Below are 22500 nucleotides of genomic sequence, written 5' to 3'. Positions count from 1 at the left end.
CACCTGCATTGCTTGCTGTTTGGGGTTTTAGGCTGGGTTTCTGTACAGCACTTTGAGATATCAGCTGATGTATGAAGGGCTATATAAATCAATTTGATTTGATTTGATTTCATACTATACGTGCTAACAACATACTGTAGGCTACGTTCAAAATATAATGGCCACTGGTTGTTTTGTCTGTTGTAAAGAGCCTGCTCTAAGGTGGAGGGTAACTTCAGCTGTTCCACTCTTTCCCATACATCAGGCATGGTACAGTGACTGTCCATAGATCAACATTAACCTCAGTGCCCCCTGGATGTTTCCCATCTTGTTTTTATGACCAACTGTCTGTCTCTTGTCACGTGGATCTGCTTTGAAATGTTGACAACATTCTCAGAATGGCCTCCAGTCCACACATTGGTTACAAGAGACTCTGGCCTTCCAGCCATTGGTTACAAGAGACTCTGGCCTTCCAGCCATTGGTTACAAGAGACTCTGGCCTTCCAGCCTTTGGTGCAGGAGACTCTCTTCCCTTTTGACGTGTTCTAACGAAACACCACCTGGTAAAAACAATCAAAACATCTGCTGTGACTTAACATCAGTAGGGCTGAGGATGAGAGGGCTCTGGCTGACCATTCATTATGGAGGTGTGGTCCGGTGGTGTCCTGGGGCCTCATTTATAACCGTTGTGTAAATATCTCACTAAATAACTGCGTGCACCATTTCTACATTTAATTTGTACAAAATATTGAGATGTAAAACCTGTTCCAGGCCATACATACTGATGTATCTCGTTATAAATCTTTATAATTAATTATTATTATTATTTTTTCCCTACACTTTTTGTTTTGTAACCATTCAATAAAAAACCTGATTCTAGAACCTAGTAGATGATTCCTGATATAGGGAATAGGGTTCCATTTGGGGGTTCCATTTGGGGTTCCATTTGGGGGTTCCATTTGGGGGTTCCATTTGGGGTTCCATTTGGGTGGCTGTTAGGCAGCCCTGAGACACAGAATGATCCTCCCACCAACAATGCCTACAGTAATTACAGACAAGCAGCTAGGGTGAAGGCTGCCCTCCAGGAAGTAACTGAAACTCAAACCTCCCCAAACGTACCTTTTATTCTATGTGTAGGTCAGAACTCTGCTCATGTTTTAAAGTCACTATCGCTGTGGACTAACTAACTAATCAAATGACTGGGTTTGCCTACCTCTAATTTCTACATTATCACAATAGCTGTAATTTCTACATGATCATAACATCTCTAATTGCTACATTATCACAATAGCTGTAATTTCTACATGATCATAACATCTCTAATTTCTACATTATCATAATAGCCCCGATTTCTACATGATCATAATAGCTCTAATTTCAACATTATTACACTAGCTCTAATTTCTACATTATCACTCTAGCTCTAATTTCTACATGATCATAATAGCCCTAATTTCTACATTATCGTAATAGCCCTAAACTAAAATTGGGGAAAAGACAGATTACATGCCATTAACATTTTATAATTTGATTTGAAATATTTAAATATTCAGTGTTATGTTTAACTCAGGCCTTTTCATTAGCAATGTTATTTAAAAAAAATTAATTACTTTTTTGGTCTTTAAAAAATGTTGCAGTAATGAGGATTTTGTGTAAATTGTGGTAAAATGCATAGTATCTGACTTAAAAAAACACAACAATAATTTTTAAATAGATAAGTATAGATCCAAATCTCTGTTATCCAAGAGAAAATATAAAAAATTACACTAATATTTTTGGGTAAAATGTCAGTTTGGTGAGAATGACCCGAAACATGTTCTCGAGCATGAGTTAACTGACTCAGTTAATCTCTAGAGCCAGGGGGTAACTAGATTCAGTCACTCTCTAGAACATGAGTTAACTGACTCAGTTAATCTCTAGAGCCAGGGGGTAACTAGATTCAGTCACTCTCTAGAACATGAGTTAACTGACTCCGTTAATCTCTAGAGCCAGGGGGTAACTAGATTCAGTCACTCTCTAGAACATGAGTTAACTGACTCAGTTAATCTCTAGAGCAGGGGGTAACTAGATTCAGTCACTCTCTAGAGCATGAGTTAACTGACTCAGTTAATCTCTAGAGCAGGGGGTAACTAGATTCAGTCACTCTCTAGAACATGAGTTAACTGACTCAGTTAATCTCTAGAGCCAGGGGGTAACTAGATTCAGTCACTCTCTAGAACATGAGTTAACTGACTCAGTTAATCTCTAGAGCAGGGGGTAACTAGATTCAGTCACTCTCTAGAGCATGAGTTAACTGACTCAGTTAATCTCTAGAGCAGGGGGTAACTAGATTCAGTCACTCTCTAGAACATGAGTTAACTGACTCAGTTAATCTCTAGAGCCAGGGGGTAACTAGATTCAGTCACTCTCTAGAACATGAGTTAACTGACTCAGTCAATCTCTAAAGCAGGGGGTAACTAGATTCAGTCACTCTCTAGAGCATGAGTTAACTGACTCAGTTAATCTCTAGAGCAGGGGGTAACTATATTCAGTCACTCTCTAGAGCAGGGGGTAACTAGATTCAGTCACTCTCTAGAGCATGAGTTAACTGACACAGTTAATCTCTAGAGCAGGGGGTAACTATATTCAGTCACTCTCTAGAGCAGGGGGTAACTAGATTCAGTCACTCTCTAGAGCAGGGGGTAACTAGATTCAGTCACTCTCTAGTGCAGTGGGTAACTGACTCAGTCACTCTCTAGAGCAGGAGGTAACTAGATTCAGTCACTCTCTAGAGCATGAGTTAACTGACTCCATCACTCTATAGAGCAGGGAGTAACTAGATTCAGTCACTCTCTAGAGCAGGGGGTAACTGACTCAGTCACTCTCTAGAGCAGGGGGTAACTAGATTCAGTCACTCTCTAGAGCATGAGTTAACTGACTCCATCACTCTATAGAGAAGGGAGTAACTAGATTCAGTCACTCTCTAGAGCAGGGGGTAACTAGATTCAGTCACTCTAGAGCAGGGGGTGACTAGATTCAGTCACTCTCTAGAGCAGGGGGTGACTAGATTCAGTCACTCTAGAGCAGGGGGTAACTAGATTCAGTCACTCTAGAGCATGGGGTGACTAGATTCAGTCACTCTCTAGAGCAGGGGTTGACTAGATTCAGTCACTCTCTAGAGCAAGGGGGTAACTAAATTCAGCTGGGGGACAACTTTTGTTGGAGCAGATGGTCGGGGGGCTGAAACACAGTTATAATAATTTGTACCACAACTAAGCCCAAAAATAGATTGTATTTGAAAAGAACAGTCATTTCATACCTTAATTACATTGAGACACGATCACATATGTCTCTTTTGTTATATGTGAGAATACTTTGGAACATATTTCCTAAATTAAACACCTTTTTTGCTGAATTCCTGGTGGTTTTACAGTCTTTTTCACCAATTACACACATAAAAAACACTGGAGGGCAAGTTTTGGCCCACGGGCCACCTGTTGCTGACCCATCCTCTTGAAACCCAAGTGATGGTCGTTTAAAATCTAGTCCTGATTTATGACAGGCGATGGTGAGGAGCAGGTGAACAAACGGTTATACTTCCCTCTGACCCTCTGACCCTCTGACCCTCAGACCCTCTGACCCTCTGACCCTCAGACTCTCAGACCCTCTGACCCTCAGACCCTCTGACCCTCTGACCCTCAGACCCTCAGACCCTCTGACCCTCTGACCCTCAGACTCTCAAACCCTCTGACCCTCTGACCCTCAGACCCTCAGACCCTCTGACCCTCAGACCCTCTGACCCTCAGACCCTCTGACCCTCAGACCTTCAGACCCTCTGCATCAGAAACTGGACCGTGTCTCTGTAATGACTTATTGTAGATGAATCCTGTCTCCTGTCTGTGCTCCATTTCTCTCCTCTCCTCTGCCTGCATGGTGTGAGGCTTCTTCCCTACAATGTCCTGGTGGTGCACTAATCATATGGAAGGGACTACTATAGAAATATAATTACTAGAACGGACATCCCAGTTCATGGTACTTGAGCAATTATATTTCTATGGGGACTACTCTGTAGAGAAGCTGGGCTGTAATTGGACCGTAAAGCAGCAAGGCAGAGTGGGAGGGAAGGAGGGAACCTGCTTGTCCGTGTGATCAGGGCATGACTGGATGACTGGACCCGGGCAGGGGAGGAGAGGCAGGGCCGGGTAGGAGAGGCAGGGCAAGGGAGGAGAGGAGAGGCAGGAGAGGAGAGGCAGGGCAGGGCAGGGGAGGAGAGGCAGGGCAGGGGAGGAGAGGCAGGGCAGGGGAGGAGAGATAGGGCAGGGGAGGAGAGGAGAGGCAGGGGAGGGGAGGAGAGGCAGGGCAGGGGAGGAGAGGCAGGGGAGGAGAGGCAGGGCAGGGGAGGAGAGGCAGGGCAGGGGAGGAGAGGCAGGGCAGGGGAGGAGAGGCAGGGCAAGGGCAAGGGAGGAGAGGAGAGGCAGGGGAGGAGAGGCAGGGGAGGAGAGGCAGGGCAGGGGAGGAGAGGCAGGGGAGGAGAGGCAGGGCAGGGGAGGAGAGGCAGTGCAGTGCAGGGGAGGAGAGATAGGGCAGGGGAGGAGAGGAGAGGCAGGGGAGGAGAGGCAGGGGAGGAGAGGCAGTGCAGGGGAGGAGAGGCAGTGCAGGGGAGGAGAGGCAGGGCAGGGGAGGAGAGGAGAGATAGGGCAGGAGAAAGGGGAAGGCTGCAGAAGTCTAGAGACGGGTCAGACTGAGCTCCTCACAAGTTCACACACTCATAGAGAACTTCCAGCGTGACAGCGTAGGCTATACACGGAATAGTTTTAGTGCAAGAAACTACCATATATAGGAGGATGGTAACTAATGGACAGGATTGTTTCTTTCTGTTAGAACTGGTGACTACCGGGAGAATAGTAACAACAGTGAGCTGGTGACTACCGGGAGAATAGTAACAACAGTGAGCTGGTGACTACTGGGAGAATAGTAACAACAGTGAGCTGGTGACTACTGGGAGAATAGTAACAACAGTGAGCTGGTGACTACCGGGAGAATAGTAACAACAGTGAGCTGGTGACTACCGGGAGAATAGTAACAACAGTGAGCTGGTGACTACCGGGAGAATAGTAACAACAGTGAACTGGTGACTACCGGGAGAATAGTAACAACAGTGAGCTGGTGACTACCGGGAGAATAGTAACAACAGTGAACTGGTGACTACTGGGAGAATAGTAACAACAGTGAGCTGGTGACTACCGGGAGAATAGTAACAACAGTGAGCTGGTGACTACTGGGAGAATAGTAACAACAGTGAGCTGGTGACTACCGGGAGAATAGTAACAACAGTGAACTGGTGACTACTGGGAGAATAGTAACAACAGTGAGCTGGTGACTACCGGGAGAATAGTAACAACAGTGAGCTGGTGACTACCGGGAGAATAGTAACAACAGTGAGCTGGTGACTACTGGGAGAATAGTAACAACAGTGAGCTGGTGACTACCGGGAGAATAGTAACAATAGTGAGCTGGTGACTACTGGGAGAATAGTAACAACAGTGAGCTGGTGACTACCGGGAGAATAGTAACAACAGTGAGCTGGTGACTACCGGGAGAATAGTAACAACAGTGAACTGGTGACTACTGGGAGAATAGTAACAACAGTGAGCTGGTGACTACCGGGAGAATAGTAACAACAGTGAACTGGTGACTACTGGGAGAATAGTAACAACAGTGAGCTGGTGACTACCGGGAGAATAGTAACAACAGTGAGCTGGTGACTACCGGGAGAATAGTAACAACAGTGAGCTGGTGACTACCGGGAGAATAGTAACAACAGTGAACTAGTGACTACCAGGAGAATAGTAACAACAGTGAACTGGTGTCTTCATGCATGGCTGGTGAAGGAGGATCAGGATGTTGAAGTTCACTACGACACACAGCTCCAGGTTTTTAATGCATGTGTACACTACTTCCGGTGTGTGGGTACCAGTGTGGGTACCGGTGTGTGGGTACCAGTGTGTGGGTACCAGTGTGTGGGTACCAGTGTGTGGCTACCGGTGTGTGGGTACCAGTGGGTACCAGTGTGTGGGTACCGGTGTGTGGGTACCGGTGTGTGGGTACCGGTGTGTGGGTGCCGGTGTGTGGCTACCGGTGTGTGGGTGCCATTGCATGCGTGTGTGTGGGTGCCGGTGTGTGGCTACCGGTGTGTGGGTGCCGGTGTGTGGGTGCCATTGTGCCTCAGAGTGGTGTGGATTTTGAGCTTTCACCACACTGATACATTCCCTGACTAGCACAGCACAGTGTGATCAGGTTGCCCCATAAAATGACTGTCTACCCTGTCCTGAATCTCACGCTCTCAACTCCCATTTCATACCCTAACCTCGTGTTAAAGGGACAGAATGTGACCTGGGCTCTACTCTCCTGGCAAAATCAGTATAAAGGTTAAAGCAGTCCTAACCTCATTCTCAACCGTGCACATTTTCCCCACGAAAAAATGATGTCTTGTCTTCAGCTTTTGGGAGGCTGCGGGGATGTAGGGATTGAGGGACCGAGGGATAGGGATTTCACGGTCACTTGCAAGTCTATTCATCCACTCTTCAGGGGTCCTCGGCTAGAGAGATGACAGAGGAGGGATAGAGAGAGAGATGACAGAGGAGGGATAGAGAGAGAGATGACAGAGGAGGGATAGAGAGAGAGATGACAGAGGAGGGATAGAGAGAGAGATGACAGAGGAGGGATAGAGAGAGATGACAGAGGAGGGATAGAGAGAGAGATGACAGGTGGACATATTGGTTATTGACCGGTCTAAAGAGGCAATTCTGTTCTAACATTTTCTCTCTCCCTCTCTGTTCCCTCTCTCTCTCTTTTCCTCTCTCTCTTTTCCTCTCTCTCTCTTTTCCTCCCTCTCTGTCCCCTCTCTCTCTCTTTTCCTCCCTCTCTTTTCCTCCATCTCTTTTCCTCCCTCTCTTTTCCTCTCTCTCTTTTCCTCCCTCTCTTTTCCTTCCTCTCTGTTCCCTCTCTCTCTCTTTTCCTCCCTCTCTTTTCCTCTCTCTCTTTTCCTCCCTCTCTTTTCCTCCCTCTCTGTTCCCTCTCTCTCTCTTTTCCTCCCTCTCTTTTCCTCTCTCTCTTTTCCTCCCTCTCTTTTCCTCCCTCTCTGTTCCCTCTCTCTCTTTTCCTCCGTCTCTTTTCCTCTCTCTCTTTTCCTCTCTCTCTTTTCCTCCCTCTCTTTTCCTCTCTCTCTTCCTCCCTCTCTTTTCCTCCCTCTCTTTTCCTCCCTCTCTGTTCCCTCTCTCTCTCTTTCCCTCCCTCTCTTTCCCTCCCTCTCTTTCCCTCCCTCTCTTTTCCTCCCTCTCTTTTCCTCCCTCTCTTTTCCTCCCTCTCTTTTCCTCCCTCTCTGTTCCCTCTCTCTCTCTTTCCCTCCCTCTCTTTTCCTCCCTCTCTTTTCCTCCCTCTCTTTTCCTCCCTCTCTTTTCCTCCCTCTCTGTTCCCTCTCTCTCTCTTTTCCTCTCTCTCTTTTCCTCCCTCTCTTTTTCTCCCTTTCTTTTCCTCCCTCTCTTTTCCTCTCTCTCTCTCTCTCTAGCCACAATGAGCGGAAGGTGACCTGTAAGCATCCTGTCTCGGGCTGTCCCTCACAAGACAACTGCATCTTTGTCGTCAACGAACAGTGAGTCTCTTCATTTTGCTCTTCAGAATGCCATCAGGCAGCGTTTCTGAGCTATGCAGTCAGATTGTCGTAGGAACTCTAGGACGTTCACTCTCCATGCATTCAGTATTAGTTATGGCGACCAACATTTCTCTATTTACAAGTTTCCCTTTCATGAGTTGAATGCTTCTTCTGTTTCTCTCCTCATTGTCCCACAATTGGCACTTTAACAGAAAATAGTTTCAAATGAACAGTGTTCTTCTTTCCTCTGATGAGATTACAAGGTTCATCAATGTCAGTTATTTGTAATGGTTGGAGTATGTATAAAATGTGCCTGACGTTTTCTTCCCAGTATTGGTGCATAGGTTAGTTATAAACATGTTTACAAAGGTTGTGGGTAGATGAGGTTCTGAATAGAAAAGACATTGTTGACCGAGGAAGCATCTGCAGGTCTGCTGATTCCCTGACGTGTGCATTGTGCTGCACTTGAGAATCAATCCTCCTCCTTCTTCTTCTACCCATCAGATACGGAGAGACGGTTAGAGTTTGAGCCCTTTTCCGTCCTGTTCTCCTCAACCACAGCTACTCCCCTCTGAGGGGCACATGTTACCATTGGCTTTCTTTGGCCTGAGTTTAAGCCCTTTCACTCTCAGTTGCATAACCCACCTCTAGCTAGGCCCTTGGCTTATTGGCTCCTGAGAGGGGGCATGTGATTGTGAACCATTGGCCCCTGGTTCCTAGTCTCCCGCCTTTCTCATAATCAGTCCCCTTAACCATTCACAGTTTCACATGAGATACAGTAGTCTGATCCAACAGTTTGTTCTCTCTCTCTCTGTCCAACTATACGCAGTAGCAATTAGCCTGGGGACAAAGTTGCAGAGAAAAAAACCCACTCTCCTTCCTTGCTCCTCCATCTATCTCCAGAAGCCTCCTACTACACCAGGGTTCTACTTTGTCCCTTTTTTTTTTTTTTTTTTACAATGACTACGTGTGCCCCTACGTAGACGCACACAAAGACATTCAGGAGCACAATGAAAAATATGTGAGGGGTTAAACTGGAATCCTTCACAAATTCCAGGTCGCACAGCTACATACACTATATACAGTACCAGTCAAAAGTTTGGACACACCTACTCATTCCAGGGTTTTCCTTTATCTTTATTGTAGAATAATAGTGAAGACATCAAAACTATGAAATAGCACATAAGGAATCATGTAGTAACTAAATAAGTGTTAAACAAATCAAAATATATTTTATATTTTAGATTCTTCAAATAGCCACCCTTTGCCGTGATGACAGCTTTGCACACTCTTGGCATTCTCTCAACCAGCTTCACCTGGAATGCTTTTCCAACAGTCTTGAAGGTGTTTCCACATATGCTGAGCACTTCTTGGCTGCTTTTCCTTCTCTTTGCAGTCCAACTCATCCCAAACCATCTCAATTGGGTTGAAGTCTAGTGATTGTGGAGCCAGGAGGTGTGTTGGGTCATTGTTCTGTTGAAAAACCAATGATAGTCCCACTAAGCGCAGACCAGATGGGATGGAGTATTGCTGCAGAATGTTGTGGTAGCCATGCTGGTTAAGTGTGACTTGAATTCTAAATAAATCGCAGACAGTCCGAGGGACAAATCTGGGTTTTGAAGATGCCCGAAGAACGCTACCTGCCCGAATGCATAGTACCAACTGTAAAGTTTGGTGGAGGAGGAATAATGTTTTGGGGCTGTTTTTCATGGTTAGGACTAGGCTCCTTACTTCCAATGAAGGGAAATCTTAACGCTACAGCATACAATAACATTCTAGACGATTCTGTGCTTCCAACTTCGTTGCAACAGTTTGGGGAAGACCGTTTCCTGTTTCAGCATGAAGTGAGGTCCATACCTAGTAAGCCATCATTGTAAATAATAATTTGCTCATAACTGACTTGCCTAGTTAAATAAAGGTTACATAAATAAATACGGAAATGGTTTGTTGAGATCAGTGTGGAAGAATTTGACTGTCCTGCACAGAGCCCTGACCTCAACCCCATCGAACACCTTTAGGATGAATTGGAACGCCGACTGCAAGCCAGGCCTAATCGCCCAACATCAGTGCCCGACTTCACTAATGCTCTTGAGGCTGAATGGAAGCTAGTCCCCACAGCAATGTTCCAACATCTAGTGGAAAGCCTTCCCAGAATAGTGGAGGCTGTTGTAGCAGCAATGTACCAACATCTAGTGGAAAGCCTTCCCAGAAGAGTGGAGGCTGTTGTAGCAGCAATGTACCAACATCTAGTGGAAAGCCTTCCCAGAAGAGTGGAGGCTGTTGTAGCAGCAATGTACCAACATCTAGTGGAAAGCCTTCCCAGAATAGTGGCGGCTGTTGTAGCAGCAAAAGGGAGGACCAACTCCATATTAATGCGCATGATTTTAGAATGAGATGTTCGACAAGCAGGTGTCCACATACTTTTTGTCATGTAGTGATTTTAGGCTTGTAGTGTATTCAAGTTAATTGGTCGCACTGTAGAGCCCTGTGCACCCCAGGAAACATGCTTATTAGCTTAATGAATGATCACCTTGACCCTTCAGTTTCTCCACTCTTAGCATTCCCTACAACCAGTACAACCAGTACAACGTTCAGTTCCCACTCTCAGCCTTCCCTGGGCCAGTACAACATTCAGCCTTCCCTGGGCCAGTACAACGCTCAGCCTTCCCTGGGCCAGTACAAAGTTCAGCCTTCCCTGGGCCAGTACAAAGTTCAGCCTTCCCTGGGCCAGTACAGCGCTCAGCCTTCCCTGGGCCAGTACAGCGCTCAGCCTTCCCTGGGCCAGTACAGCCTTCAGCCTTCCCTGGGCCAGTACAACGTTCAGCCTTCCCTGGGCCAATACAACGTTCAGCCTTCCCTGGGCCAGTACAACGTTCAGCCTTCCCTGGGCCAGTACAACGTTCAGTATTCCCTGGGCCAGTACAACGTTCAGCCTTCCCTGGGCCAGTACAACGTTCAGCCTTCCCTGGGCCAGTACAACGTTCAGCCTTCCCTGGGCCAGTACAACCTTCAGCCTTCCCTGGGCCAGTACAACCTTCAGCCTTCAGTCCCTACTCTCAACCCAACCTATGGCCATGCAGTAAAGATTTTAGTTGAGACAGGTATTCTCTCTCCTGTGTGTTCAAATCGACTGAAGAGAGAGAGCGGTACGCCCAAATCTACTGAAGAGAGAGAGCGGTACGCCCAAATCAACTGAAGAGAGAGAGAGAGGTACGCCCAAATCCACTGAAGAGAGAGAGAGTGGTACGCCCAAATCAACTGAAGAGAGAGAGAGTGGTACGCCCAAATCTACTGAAGAGAGAGAGAGAGAGCGGTACGCCCAAATCTACTGAAGAGAGAGAGAGCGGTACGCCCAAATCAATTGAAGAGAGAGAGAGAGCGGTACGCCCAAATCAACTGAAGAGAGAGAGAGAGGTACGCCCAAATCAACTGAAGAGAGAGAGAGTGGTACGCCCAAATCAACTGAAGAGAGAGAGAGTGGTACGCCCAAATCTACTGAAAAGAGAGAGCGGTACGCCCAAATCTCCTGAAGAGAGAGAGCCGTACGCCCAAATCTACTGAAAAGAGAGAGCGGTACGCCCAAATCTACTGAAGAGAGAGAGAGTGGTATGCCCAAATCTACTGAAGAGAGAGAGCCGTACGCACCAAATCGACCCCTAAACTCTGCCCCCCTAGGCACTCTTGTAGATCCGAAATGATTTGATAGGTGTAAATCAGTGTGACTCCACCCAGCCGTTCAGAAAGAGAGGTGAAGTAATGTGCTATATTGCTTGAACCTATCTAATCCTTTCAGAGCTCTGGGCCCCCTTCATACCTCATAGCTCAACTTACCTGCCAGCTAAGGTCAGCACTGGCCCCCTGATAGATGTCCCTCCTAGAACATGTTCACAAGCCACTTCTCGGGAAACAACCTGTCATTCCATATATCTGCTCTATTCCAACACAAGCCCATCCAATTCAACAACCCTTTCAAGCCCCTGATAACTGCGTTGAGGATCACTGACCTATAGCATGTCCAATTTCACAACCCCCAGAAGCAGCTGTTTAAAGTAGAGGAAGAGTCATACTACCTTGATATAGACTCCTGTGCTATTTCAACCTCACCTGACAGAAGTTGTCTTAATCCAGTTTCAGGCTCCTTCCGAATTCTGGACGTTCTTGTTGCAACTGTTCCAACTAGTTGTTTGAGTTCATGTTCAAACCAAAGCCATTACAAATGTGGAAAAATCCTACCTTTCCTCGAAAGAAAATACAATTCACTCTTAACTATCAAACTGCCAGGGCCACAGTCCAATATTAATTGTGATATTACTATCATTTCTCCATCTTCCAACATGAATGGAGAAAACAAAAACTGGAGGCATTATGTGGTCTGCTTGTGATTTCTACCAGGGGTTGGAACCAGTTCAGGGAACAGAACCGAAAACCTGAAAATAACATTTTTCAAGGAACAGAATCAGAATTAGGAACGGAAGTGATCTATGCTGTTCCGGAACACAACTGTTATTTTAAAAGCATGCGAACCGGTTAAAAACTTTATTGAACTTTTTGGGGCATTTTTTCCAGTCCAACAATACAACACAACAAAGTGCCTATGCAAAGCCCTTTCTCTGTCAATCACAAACTTCTCCTAGTGTCTGCTTGCCAGATGAAAATCATGTAGGCTACATGCCTCTCTGAAGCATAGCTGTAGCGTACTGACCTCACCAGTGTGATTCAGAAGATGGGGAGAGAGATTTTTAATGAGGGAAGAAGGAATTCACTTTTTCAATGCTACTTAGGGATAGTATAGTTACCACATTTCACATTGGATTTATTAACTACAAAAAGATGAGACATGTTTTTAATTCGGGTGCCGCTCTGCACACACCAGCTTGTTAGCTAACTAGCTTCTCTGGTCCAACGTTAAGCCAATTCTGAAGTTCAAAGACATTTAAAGTTCCTCCATTGAAGCCTCTCCTCAGTTGGTATAAATCTGTGGGCCCAATTCAAATAATGCATGTTGTCAGAAGATGCCCCAGCACTTCAAGCCAAGCTTCCTCCTCCACTCTCCCTCGATCGCCCCATCCGCAAAATTTAAATTTCATCTCGCTCGAGACTGACTGGTCTTTCCATCACACAGTGTAAACAACTCACCGAAATATAGCACTAAGCTACAGCACCGAGCTACAGCACTGAGCTACAGGACTGAGCTACAGGACTGAGCTACAGGACTGAGCTGCAGGACTGAGCTACAGGACTGAGCTGCAGGACTGAGCTACAACACTGAGCTACAGGACTGAGCTACAGGACTGAGCTGCAACACTGAGCTACAGGACTGAGCTACAGGACTGAGCTACAGGACTGAGCTACAACACTGAGCTACAACACTGAGCTACAGGACTGAGCTACAGGACTGAGCTACAACACTGAGCTACAACACTGAGCTACAACACTGAGCTACAGGACTGAGCTACAACACTGTGCTACAGGACTGAGCTACAGGACTGAGCTACAGGACTGAGCTGCAACACTGAGCTACAGGACTGAGCTACAGGACTGAGCTACAGGACTGAGCTACAACACTGAGCTACAGGACTGAGCTACAGGACTGAGCTACAGGACTGAGCTACAGGACTGAGCTACAACACTGAGCTACAACACTGAGCTACAACACTGAGCTACAGGACTGAGCTACAACACTGAGCTACAACACTGAGCTACAACACTGAGCTACAGGACTGAGCTACAACACTGTGCTACAGGACTGAGCTACAGGACTGAGCTACAACACTGAGCTACAGGATTGAGCTACAACACTGAGCTACAACACTGAGCTACAACACTGAGCTACAGGACTGAGCTACAACACTGAGCTATAGTTTGCCCCCTCCATAGCGAGCTGCTCTATCCGTGCTGCCTGATTGGTGAAGTAATTTAATGTTGAGCTAAATGTAAAAGAAACATTTACAAAAACAGAAAGGAACGATATAAATGAGTACTTTTATTTTGGTTGGAACCATGTTCATAACTTTATTTTGGTGGTCGGAACAGTGGAACGGAAGTAAAGAAAATAATGGTTCCGTTCAGAACGAAACTTTTGGAAAACAATTTTGGTTCCAACCCCTGGTTTCTATGCGTGTTAAGGTATGAAATAGCAGGGTCCAACTGTCGCACGCCCAACTGTTCCCGAGGACTGGCGTTGCCCATCCCTGCTCTAGGCAATCTCTTATAGACTAAACGGTATCGTCATTGATTAAACATTTTCCCCCTTGTGTTTTGTAGCTTGAATTGCGGAAAAGTGGTTCGCCCAATGTTTAGAAGGTAATGTAACCCCAGGTTGAAATGCTTATGTGTTACTCTAAAGTAACTGTAATGTAAAAGCACTTTTTTTAAAGCACTGTTTTACACTCCTCTGTTTATGTTGTTCTGTGTTGTTTTATTAAGCGTTTTGCCTGACGTCCTGCTAGTACTGTACAGTGTATGTTGTTGTTTGGAGTCTGGACCATGTCATGTGTTCGACCAAATGATCAAACAAAACTACTTAACAGACAAGATGCTATCTAGGCCTGGGAAGTGCCAGGGACCTCACCATTCTATATTGTCACGATACGGAGTTCCCGATACCAATATGTATAGCTGTTCGTTACTATTTTTTATATATATATTTTTTATTGCGAATACATTTTTCCCAAAACATATTGCTCACAATCTGTTTGCTGTAGAGGGACAAGAGAGAGAGAGCCATAATGAAAAGGAGAAAATGTATTTTGGACATTTTGCTGATATCGTTCATTACAATAAATAACCTACGAGAGAAATGTGAAGTTGAAAATGAAATACTTTTGCTAATATGGGTGATTGTTGATGGGACAACTTGTAAAGTAGTATTAGTAGGTTTAAGGGTCATATAAAATGTTTTTTTTTAAAAATGTAACAGTGTTGTGTTGCATATTAATGTCAATAATGTACCGTTCAATGTATCGTTATTGCGATAATTCAGTCAATTTATCGTGATAATTCAGTCAATTTATCGTGATAATTCAGTCAATTTATTGTGATAATTCAGTCAATTTATCGTGATAATTCAGTCAATTTATCGTGATAATTCAGTCAATTTATCGCGATAATTCAGTCAATTTATCGCGATAATTCAGTCAATTTATCATGATAATTCAGTCAATTTATCGTGATAATTCAGTCAATTTATCGTGATAATTCAGTCAATTTATCGTGATAATTCAGTCAATTTATCGTGATAATTCAGTAAATTTATTGTGATAATTCAGTCAATTTATTGTGATAATTCAGTCAATTTATCGCGATAATTCAGTCAATTTATCGTGAGAATTCAGTCAATTTATCGTGATAATTCAGTCAATTTATCGTGATAATTCAGTCAATTTATCGTGATAATTCAGTCAATTTATCGTGATAATTCAGTCAATTTATCGTGATAATTCAGTCAATTTATCGTGATAATTCAATCAATTTTATCGCGATAATTCAGTCAATTTATTGCGATAATTCAGTCAATTTATCGTGATAATTCAGTCAATTTATCGTGATAATTCAGTCAATTTATCGTGATAATTCAGTCAATTTATTGCGATAATTCAGTCAATTTATCGTGATAATTCAGTCAATTTATCGTGATAATTCAGTCAATTTATCGTGATAATTCAGTCAATTTATCATGATAATTCAGTCAATTTATCGTGATAATTCAGTCAATTTATCGTGATATGGATTTTTGCCCCTATCGCCCCGCTCTAATGCAAACACAAAAAGGTCCCCAATATTAAAAGCCAATGGGAAATTGTCTTACATACGGCACTTTTATTCCGGGACGTTGCTACTCGATTACTTGGGGAAACTATTCTCATTTTTGAGAAGAGAAAAATATAGGCCTATGTCTAAAATGTAATTATATATGTGACATTGCTACATGGCCTACAAGGATTGAGCATTACATTCTGAATGTTAATTAAACAGTTTTAGGAGTTTTTATGACATCACACGTGTAGCTTGTTGTTGTTACCGGTCAATCACAGCGGCACTACAGTCACATGCTCCCATGTGTAGCAAGGGAGATTTCTAATCATTGCAAAATGAAATTAAAATTATGGAATAAAGTTGGCTAAATGAGAAGGAATAGGCTACAATAATCAGCGTTGGGCCAGTAACCAAAAAGTTGCTGGTTTGAATCCCCGAGCTGACTAAGTGACACATCTGTCAATGTGCCCTTGAACAAGGCGCTTAATCCTAACTGCTCCTGTAAATCACTCTGAATTAGAGTGTCCTGCTAAATGACTAAAATGTTGTAGATAAGGACGCCTCAAAATAGCCTCAATTAGCATTGCTACTTTAGCTAGATGGCTAACTTTACAATGACTTGATGCAGTCAAAACAGCCACTATCAGATGGTATGATAGAGAACCTATGGAAACGAACAGGTTTGTTTAACTAGCGGGAGTCGGTTTGGATCATTTCCCTCTCCCTCCCTCCGTGCCACACAGACTGTCACATGAGCAAGACAAAAAAAAAGAATAATAATATATATATTTTGTCATTTTCTTTTTCATCTTTAACATGTATTTTGACTATCCGGATACCCCCCCCCCCCCTCCAAATAAATAAATACATATATAATTGATATTATTTGAATAGTGAAATCATTTCAACTAATGCATAACCTAAATGGTGGACAAAGCCTTGCAATGCCTTGCCGGTTGCTACTCTGTTTTACTGTAGTTTTAGTTAACTCGGCTAATCTTCCTTAGCAAACGGCTTCTTCTCCAGCCAATGCTACATTTCACCAGAAGAACAAGAACATCTTCCAGGTGGTTGGACAGTCTTAATTGGTCCACATTGTTTTTTAAAGTCTCAGAGTATGACACATAATATTACACATCCTAATATTAGAGAAGCTAACTCAGGCATTTTGTCATAGTGGTTAGAGAGCGTTGGACTAGTAACCGGAAGGTTGCAAGTTCAAATCCCCGAGCTGGCAAGGTACAAATCTGTCGTTCTGCCCCTGAACAAGGCAGTTAATCCACTGTTCCTAGGCTGTCTTTGAAAATAAGAATTTGTTCTTAACTGACTTGCCTGGTTAAATAAAGGTTAAATAAATAAACCTTAATGCTGGCTAGCAAAGTGATGTGTAATTCTATCGGAATCCAGACAGAATTAGGAAATCAAATAGTTTGAATTTTTATTCACCTGCAACATTCATTGAATTAATAAAAAGGTTAAAGGTTAAATAAAGGTAAAATAACAAAATAAAATACATCTGTGCTTAACAACGTCTCGAACTGCATGAACATGGTAACACTTCCAAGAATGTCTCGTGTTTTAATGCTCTTTCCATTCCCGACATACCACAGGCTGCACAGGTAAGACTTAACCCTGGTTCTGTCACCTGCCTATTGAGCAAGTGCATACTCTTTCATTGTTGAAAGTACTGTAGTAACCTGTTTGTGTGTATGCACGCATATGTGTTTTGCTTTCCTGCCGTGGGAGGGCCTGTATCTAGGATCAGGTCCCCTCGTCCAAATATTCTTATTCATTGTGATGAAGCAAAACTGATCCTATATCCCATCAGCACTCTGAGACTGTTTGTGAATACGGGCCCTGGTCTCGTTGGCGTTTTGTTGTGCGATGACGAGCTTGAACTAAAGCAGCTGTCGTTCCCCTTTTTACAGTCTCCCCCTTTTTAATGACAAATGCTGTCGTGGTTGTTTTAAATTGCATTCTCAGCCAGTCTGTTCCGTTGCCCCCCCCCCCCCAATATGCTTCACTGGCGGGGGTAATCCCTCAAAACACACACACACACACACACACACACACACACACATACACACACACACACACACACACACACACACACACACACACACACACACACACACACACACACACACACACACCTGTGCATTTAGAAAGGCACACACACACACACACAACACTAAGGGGCCAAGTGTGGGGGCTATCTGCCCATCCCGGACTGTCTATTTGTGCAGAGTTAATACAGGGGATTTGTTGGTGCTGCCTGGAGTATTTTGTTTTGTGAGCACACACATACTCCTCCCTCTACATGAACATAGCGAGAAATAACACTTGGTCCGTGTAATGAACACGATGGGAAACAGAGAGCTGGTTTCACGTTCTGGGCACAGCAGGCGTTTATTAGTAAAGGACCACAGGAGGAGGCAGGTAGCTGGGTCCAGGGGCAGGTAGCTGGGTCCAGGGGCAGGTTGCTGGGTCCAGGGGCAGGTAGCTGGGTCCAGGGGCAGGTAGCTGGGTCCAGGGGCAGGTAGCTGGGTCCAGGGGCAGGTAGCTGGGTCCAGGGGCAGGTAGCTGGGTCCAGGGGCAGGCAGAAGGTCATACACAGGAGGAGGCAGGTAGCTGGGTCCAGGGGCAGGCAGAAGGTCATACACAGGAGGAGGCAGGTAGCTGGGTCCAGGGGCAGGCAGAAGGTCATACACAGGAGGAGGCAGGTAGCTGGGTCCAGGGGCAGGCAGTGGGCTGGAGAGTGAGCTGCGTTCAGGGGTGTTTGAGAGTGTGAGCTGGAAGCAGACGTTACAGTCCAGCTGCACTGAGTACAGCCCAACAGCCCTGGCATTAACACGTATACACCAACTGTCTGTAGCAGAGCTCTAACAGTACTGGTGTAACAGTGTTCATGATAAGGAGTGAACACTGTAACGTGTCCCACTGCTACGCTCCTTTATACTCCTCAAGTCAAAATAAATCTATATATAGTCTCTGAGATACACAATAGGTTTGACAAAGCAAAGCAGTGTGCCTTACAGGACAGTAGGATATGCTGCTCCTTCTAATATCTATTGTAGCATGTTGCCAGAGCTAGAGGAGTTGTCAGACCTAGAGGAGTTGTCAGAACTAGAGGAGTTGTCAGACCTAGAGGAGTTGACAGACCTAGAGGAGTTGTCAGAACTAGAGGAGTTGTCAGAACTAGAGGAGTTGCCAGAACTAGTTGAGTTGACAGACCTAGAGGAGTTGTCAGAACTAGAGGAGTTGCCAGAACTAGAGGAGTTGTCAGAACTAGAGGAGTTGTCAGACCTAGAGGAGTTGTCAGAACTAGAGGAGTTGTCAGACCTAGAGGAGTTGTCAGACCTAGAGGAGTTGACAGACCTAGAGGAGTTGTCAGACCTAGAGGAGTTGTCAGACCTAGAGGAGTTGTCAGACCTAGAGGAGTTGACAGACCTAGAGGACTTGTCACAACTAGAGGAGTTGACAGACCTAGAGGACTTGTCAGAACTAGAGGAGTTGCCAGAACTAGTTGAGTTGACAGACCTAGAGGAGTTGTCAGACCTAGAGGAGTTGACAGACCTAGAGGAGTTGTCAGACCTAGAGGAGTTGTCAGACCTAGAGGAGTTGTCAGAACTAGAGGAGTTGACAGACCTAGAGGAGTTGTCAGACCTAGAGGAGTTGTCAGAACTAGAGGAGTTGTCAGAACTAGAGGAGTTGCCAGAACTAGAGGAGTTGTCAGAACTAGAGGAGTTGTCAGACCTAGAGGAGTTGTCAGAACTAGAGGAGTTGTCAGACCTAGAGGAGTTGTCAGACCTAGAGGAGTTGACAGACCTAGAGGAGTTGTCAGACCTAGAGGAGTTGTCAGACCTAGAGGAGTTGTCAGACCTAGAGGAGTTGACAGACCTAGAGGACTTGTCACAACTAGAGGAGTTGACAGACCTAGAGGACTTGTCAGAACTAGAGGAGTTGCCAGAACTAGTTGAGTTGACAGACCTAGAGGAGTTGTCAGACCTAGAGGAGTTGACAGACCTAGAGGAGTTGTCAGACCTAGAGGAGTTGTCAGACCTAGAGGAGTTGTCAGAACTAGAGGAGTTGACAGACCTAGAGGAGTTGTCAGACCTAGAGGAGTTGTCAGAACTAGAGGAGTTGTCAGAACTAGAGGAGTTGCCAGAACTAGTTGAGTTGACAGAACTAGAGGAGTTGTCAGACCTAGAGGAGTTGTCAGACCTAGAGGAGTTGCCAGAACTAGTTGAGTTGACAGACCTAGAGGAGTTGTCAGACCTAGAGGAGTTGTCAGAACTAGAGGAGTTGCCAGAACTAGTTGAGTTGACAGACCTAGAGGAGTTGTCAGACCTAGAGGAGTTGTCAGACCTAGAGGAGTTGTCAGAACTAGAGGACTTGTCAGAACTAGAGGAGTTGTCAGAACTAGAGGAGTTGTCAGACCTAGAGGAGTTGACAGACCTAGAGGAGTTGTCAGAACTAGAGGAGTTGACAGAACTAGTTGAGTTGACAGACCTAGAGGAGTTGTCAGAACTAGAGGAGTTGCCAGAACTAGAGGAGTTGTCAGAACTAGAGGAGTTGTCAGACCTAGAGGAGTTGTCAGAACTAGAGGAGTTGTCAGACCTAGAGGAGTTGTCAGACCTAGAGGAGTTGACAGACCTAGAGGAGTTGTCAGACCTAGAGGAGTTGTCAGACCTAGAGGAGTTGTCAGAACTAGTTGAGTTGACAGACCTAGAGGAGTTGTCAGAACTAGAGGAGTTGTCAGAACTAGAGGAGTTGTCAGACCTAGAGGAGTTGACATGCCTAGAGGAGTTGTCAGAACTAGAGGAGTTGTCAGACCTAGAGGAGTTGACAGACCTAGAGGAGTTGTCAGAACTAGAGGAGTTGACAGACCTAGAGGAGTTGTCAGAACTAGAGGGGAGTTGCCAGAACTAGTTGAGTTGACAGACCTAGAGGAGTTGTCAGACCTAGAGGAGTTGACAGACCTAGAGGAGTTGACAGACCTAGAGGACTTGTCAGAACTAGAGGAGTTGACAGACCTAGAGGACTTGTCACAACTAGAGGAGTTGACAGACCTAGAGGACTTGTCAGAACTAGAGGAGTTGTCAGACCTAGAGGAGTTGACAGACCTAGAGGAGTTGTCAGAACTAGAGGAGTTGCCAGAACTAGTTGAGTTGACAGACCTAGAGGAGTTGTCAGACCTAGAGGAGTTGTCAGACCTAGAGGAGTTGTCAGAACTAGAGGAGTTGTCAGAACTAGAGGAGTTGTCAGACCTAGAGGACTTGTCAGACCTAGAGGACTTGTCAGAACTAGAGGAGTTGCCAGAACTAGTTGAGTTGACAGACCTAGAGGAGTTGTCAGACCTAGAGGAGTTGACAGACCTAGAGGAGTTGTCAGACCTAGAGGAGTTGACAGACCTAGAGGAGTTGTCAGACCTAGAGGAGTTGTCAGAACTAGAGGAGTTGACAGACCTAGAGGAGTTGTCAGACCTAGAGGAGTTGTCAGAACTAGAGGAGTTGTCAGACCTAGAGGAGTTGTCAGAACTAGAGGACTTGTCAGAACTAGAGGAGTTGTCAGAACTAGAGGAGTTGTCAGACCTAGAGGAGTTGACAGACCTAGAGGAGTTGTCAGAACTAGAGGAGTTGACAGAACTAGTTGAGTTGACAGACCTAGAGGAGTTGTCAGAACTAGAGGAGTTGCCAGAACTAGAGGAGTTGTCAGAACTAGAGGAGTTGTCAGACCTAGAGGAGTTGTCAGAACTAGAGGAGTTGTCAGACCTAGAGGAGTTGTCAGACCTAGAGGAGTTGACAGACCTAGAGGAGTTGTCAGACCTAGAGGAGTTGTCAGACCTAGAGGAGTTGTCAGAACTAGTTGAGTTGACAGACCTAGAGGAGTTGTCAGAACTAGAGGAGTTGTCAGAACTAGAGGAGTTGACAGACCTAGAGGAGTTGACATGCCTAGAGGAGTTGTCAGAACTAGAGGAGTTGTCAGACCTAGAGGAGTTGACAGACCTAGAGGAGTTGTCAGAACTAGAGGAGTTGACAGACCTAGAGGAGTTGTCAGAACTAGAGGAGTTGCCAGAACTAGTTGAGTTGACAGACCTAGAGGAGTTGTCAGACCTAGAGGAGTTGACAGACCTAGAGGAGTTGACAGACCTAGAGGACTTGTCAGAACTAGAGGAGTTGACAGACCTAGAGGACTTGTCACAACTAGAGGAGTTGAGAGACCTAGAGGACTTGTCAGAACTAGAGGAGTTGTCAGACCTAGAGGAGTTGACAGACCTAGAGGAGTTGTCAGAACTAGAGGAGTTGCCAGAACTAGTTGAGTTGACAGACCTAGAGGAGTTGTCAGACCTAGAGGAGTTGTCAGACCTAGAGGAGTTGTCAGAACTAGAGGAGTTGTCAGAACTAGAGGAGTTGTCAGACCTAGAGGACTTGTCAGACCTAGAGGACTTGTCAGAACTAGAGGAGTTGCCAGAACTAGTTGAGTTGACAGACCTAGAGGAGTTGTCAGACCTAGAGGAGTTGACAGACCTAGAGGAGTTGTCAGACCTAGAGGAGTTGACAGACCTAGAGGAGTTGTCAGACCTAGAGGAGTTGTCAGAACTAGAGGAGTTGACAGACCTAGAGGAGTTGTCAGACCTAGAGGAGTTGTCAGAACTAGAGGAGTTGTCAGAACTAGAGGAGTTGCCAGAACTAGTTGAGTTGACAGACCTAGAGGAGTTGTCAGACCTAGAGGAGTTGCCAGAACTAGTTGAGTTGACAGACCTAGAGGGGTTGTCAGACCTAGAGGAGTTGTCAGAACTAGAGGAGTTGCCTGAACTAGTTGAGTTGACAGACCTAGAGGAGTTGTCAGACCTAGAGGAGTTGTCAGACCTAGAGGAGTTGTCAGAACTAGAGGAGTTGTCAGAACTAGAGGAGTTGTCAGAACTAGAGGAGTTGTCAGACCTAGAGGAGTTGTCAGAATGTCGTGACAGACGAGAGATGGATGAAATTAGTGGTCTCCCAGGGTGTGTGGGCGTGGTCTCGCATGGTGTGTGGGCATGGTCCCGCATGGTGTGTGGGCGTGGTCTCGCAGGGTGTGTGGGCGTGGTCTCGCAGTATGTGTGTGGGCGTGGCCTCACAGTGTGGGTGTGTGTG

At 45.3% G+C, this 22500-nt stretch overlaps 1 protein-coding gene across 1 annotated transcript in view; it reads left to right on the top strand.

Moving 5' to 3' along the window:
* The window catches only part of LOC109875732 (pleckstrin homology domain-containing family A member 5), a 248062-nt gene that overhangs the window by 136599 nt on the left and 88963 nt on the right, over positions 1-22500 (top strand). Inside the window, 1 exon segment of the mRNA XM_031802191.1 lies at positions 7526-7609. Coding sequence (XP_031658051.1) covers positions 7526-7609 — 84 coding nt within the window.

The sequence above is a fragment of the Oncorhynchus kisutch genome, linkage group LG22 (assembly GCF_002021735.2).
Source record: "Oncorhynchus kisutch isolate 150728-3 linkage group LG22, Okis_V2, whole genome shotgun sequence".
NCBI lineage: Eukaryota > Metazoa > Chordata > Actinopteri > Salmoniformes > Salmonidae > Oncorhynchus > Oncorhynchus kisutch.
The sequence above is the reverse complement of the archived record's forward strand: the minus strand, read 5'-3'. Positions and strand labels throughout refer to the sequence as shown.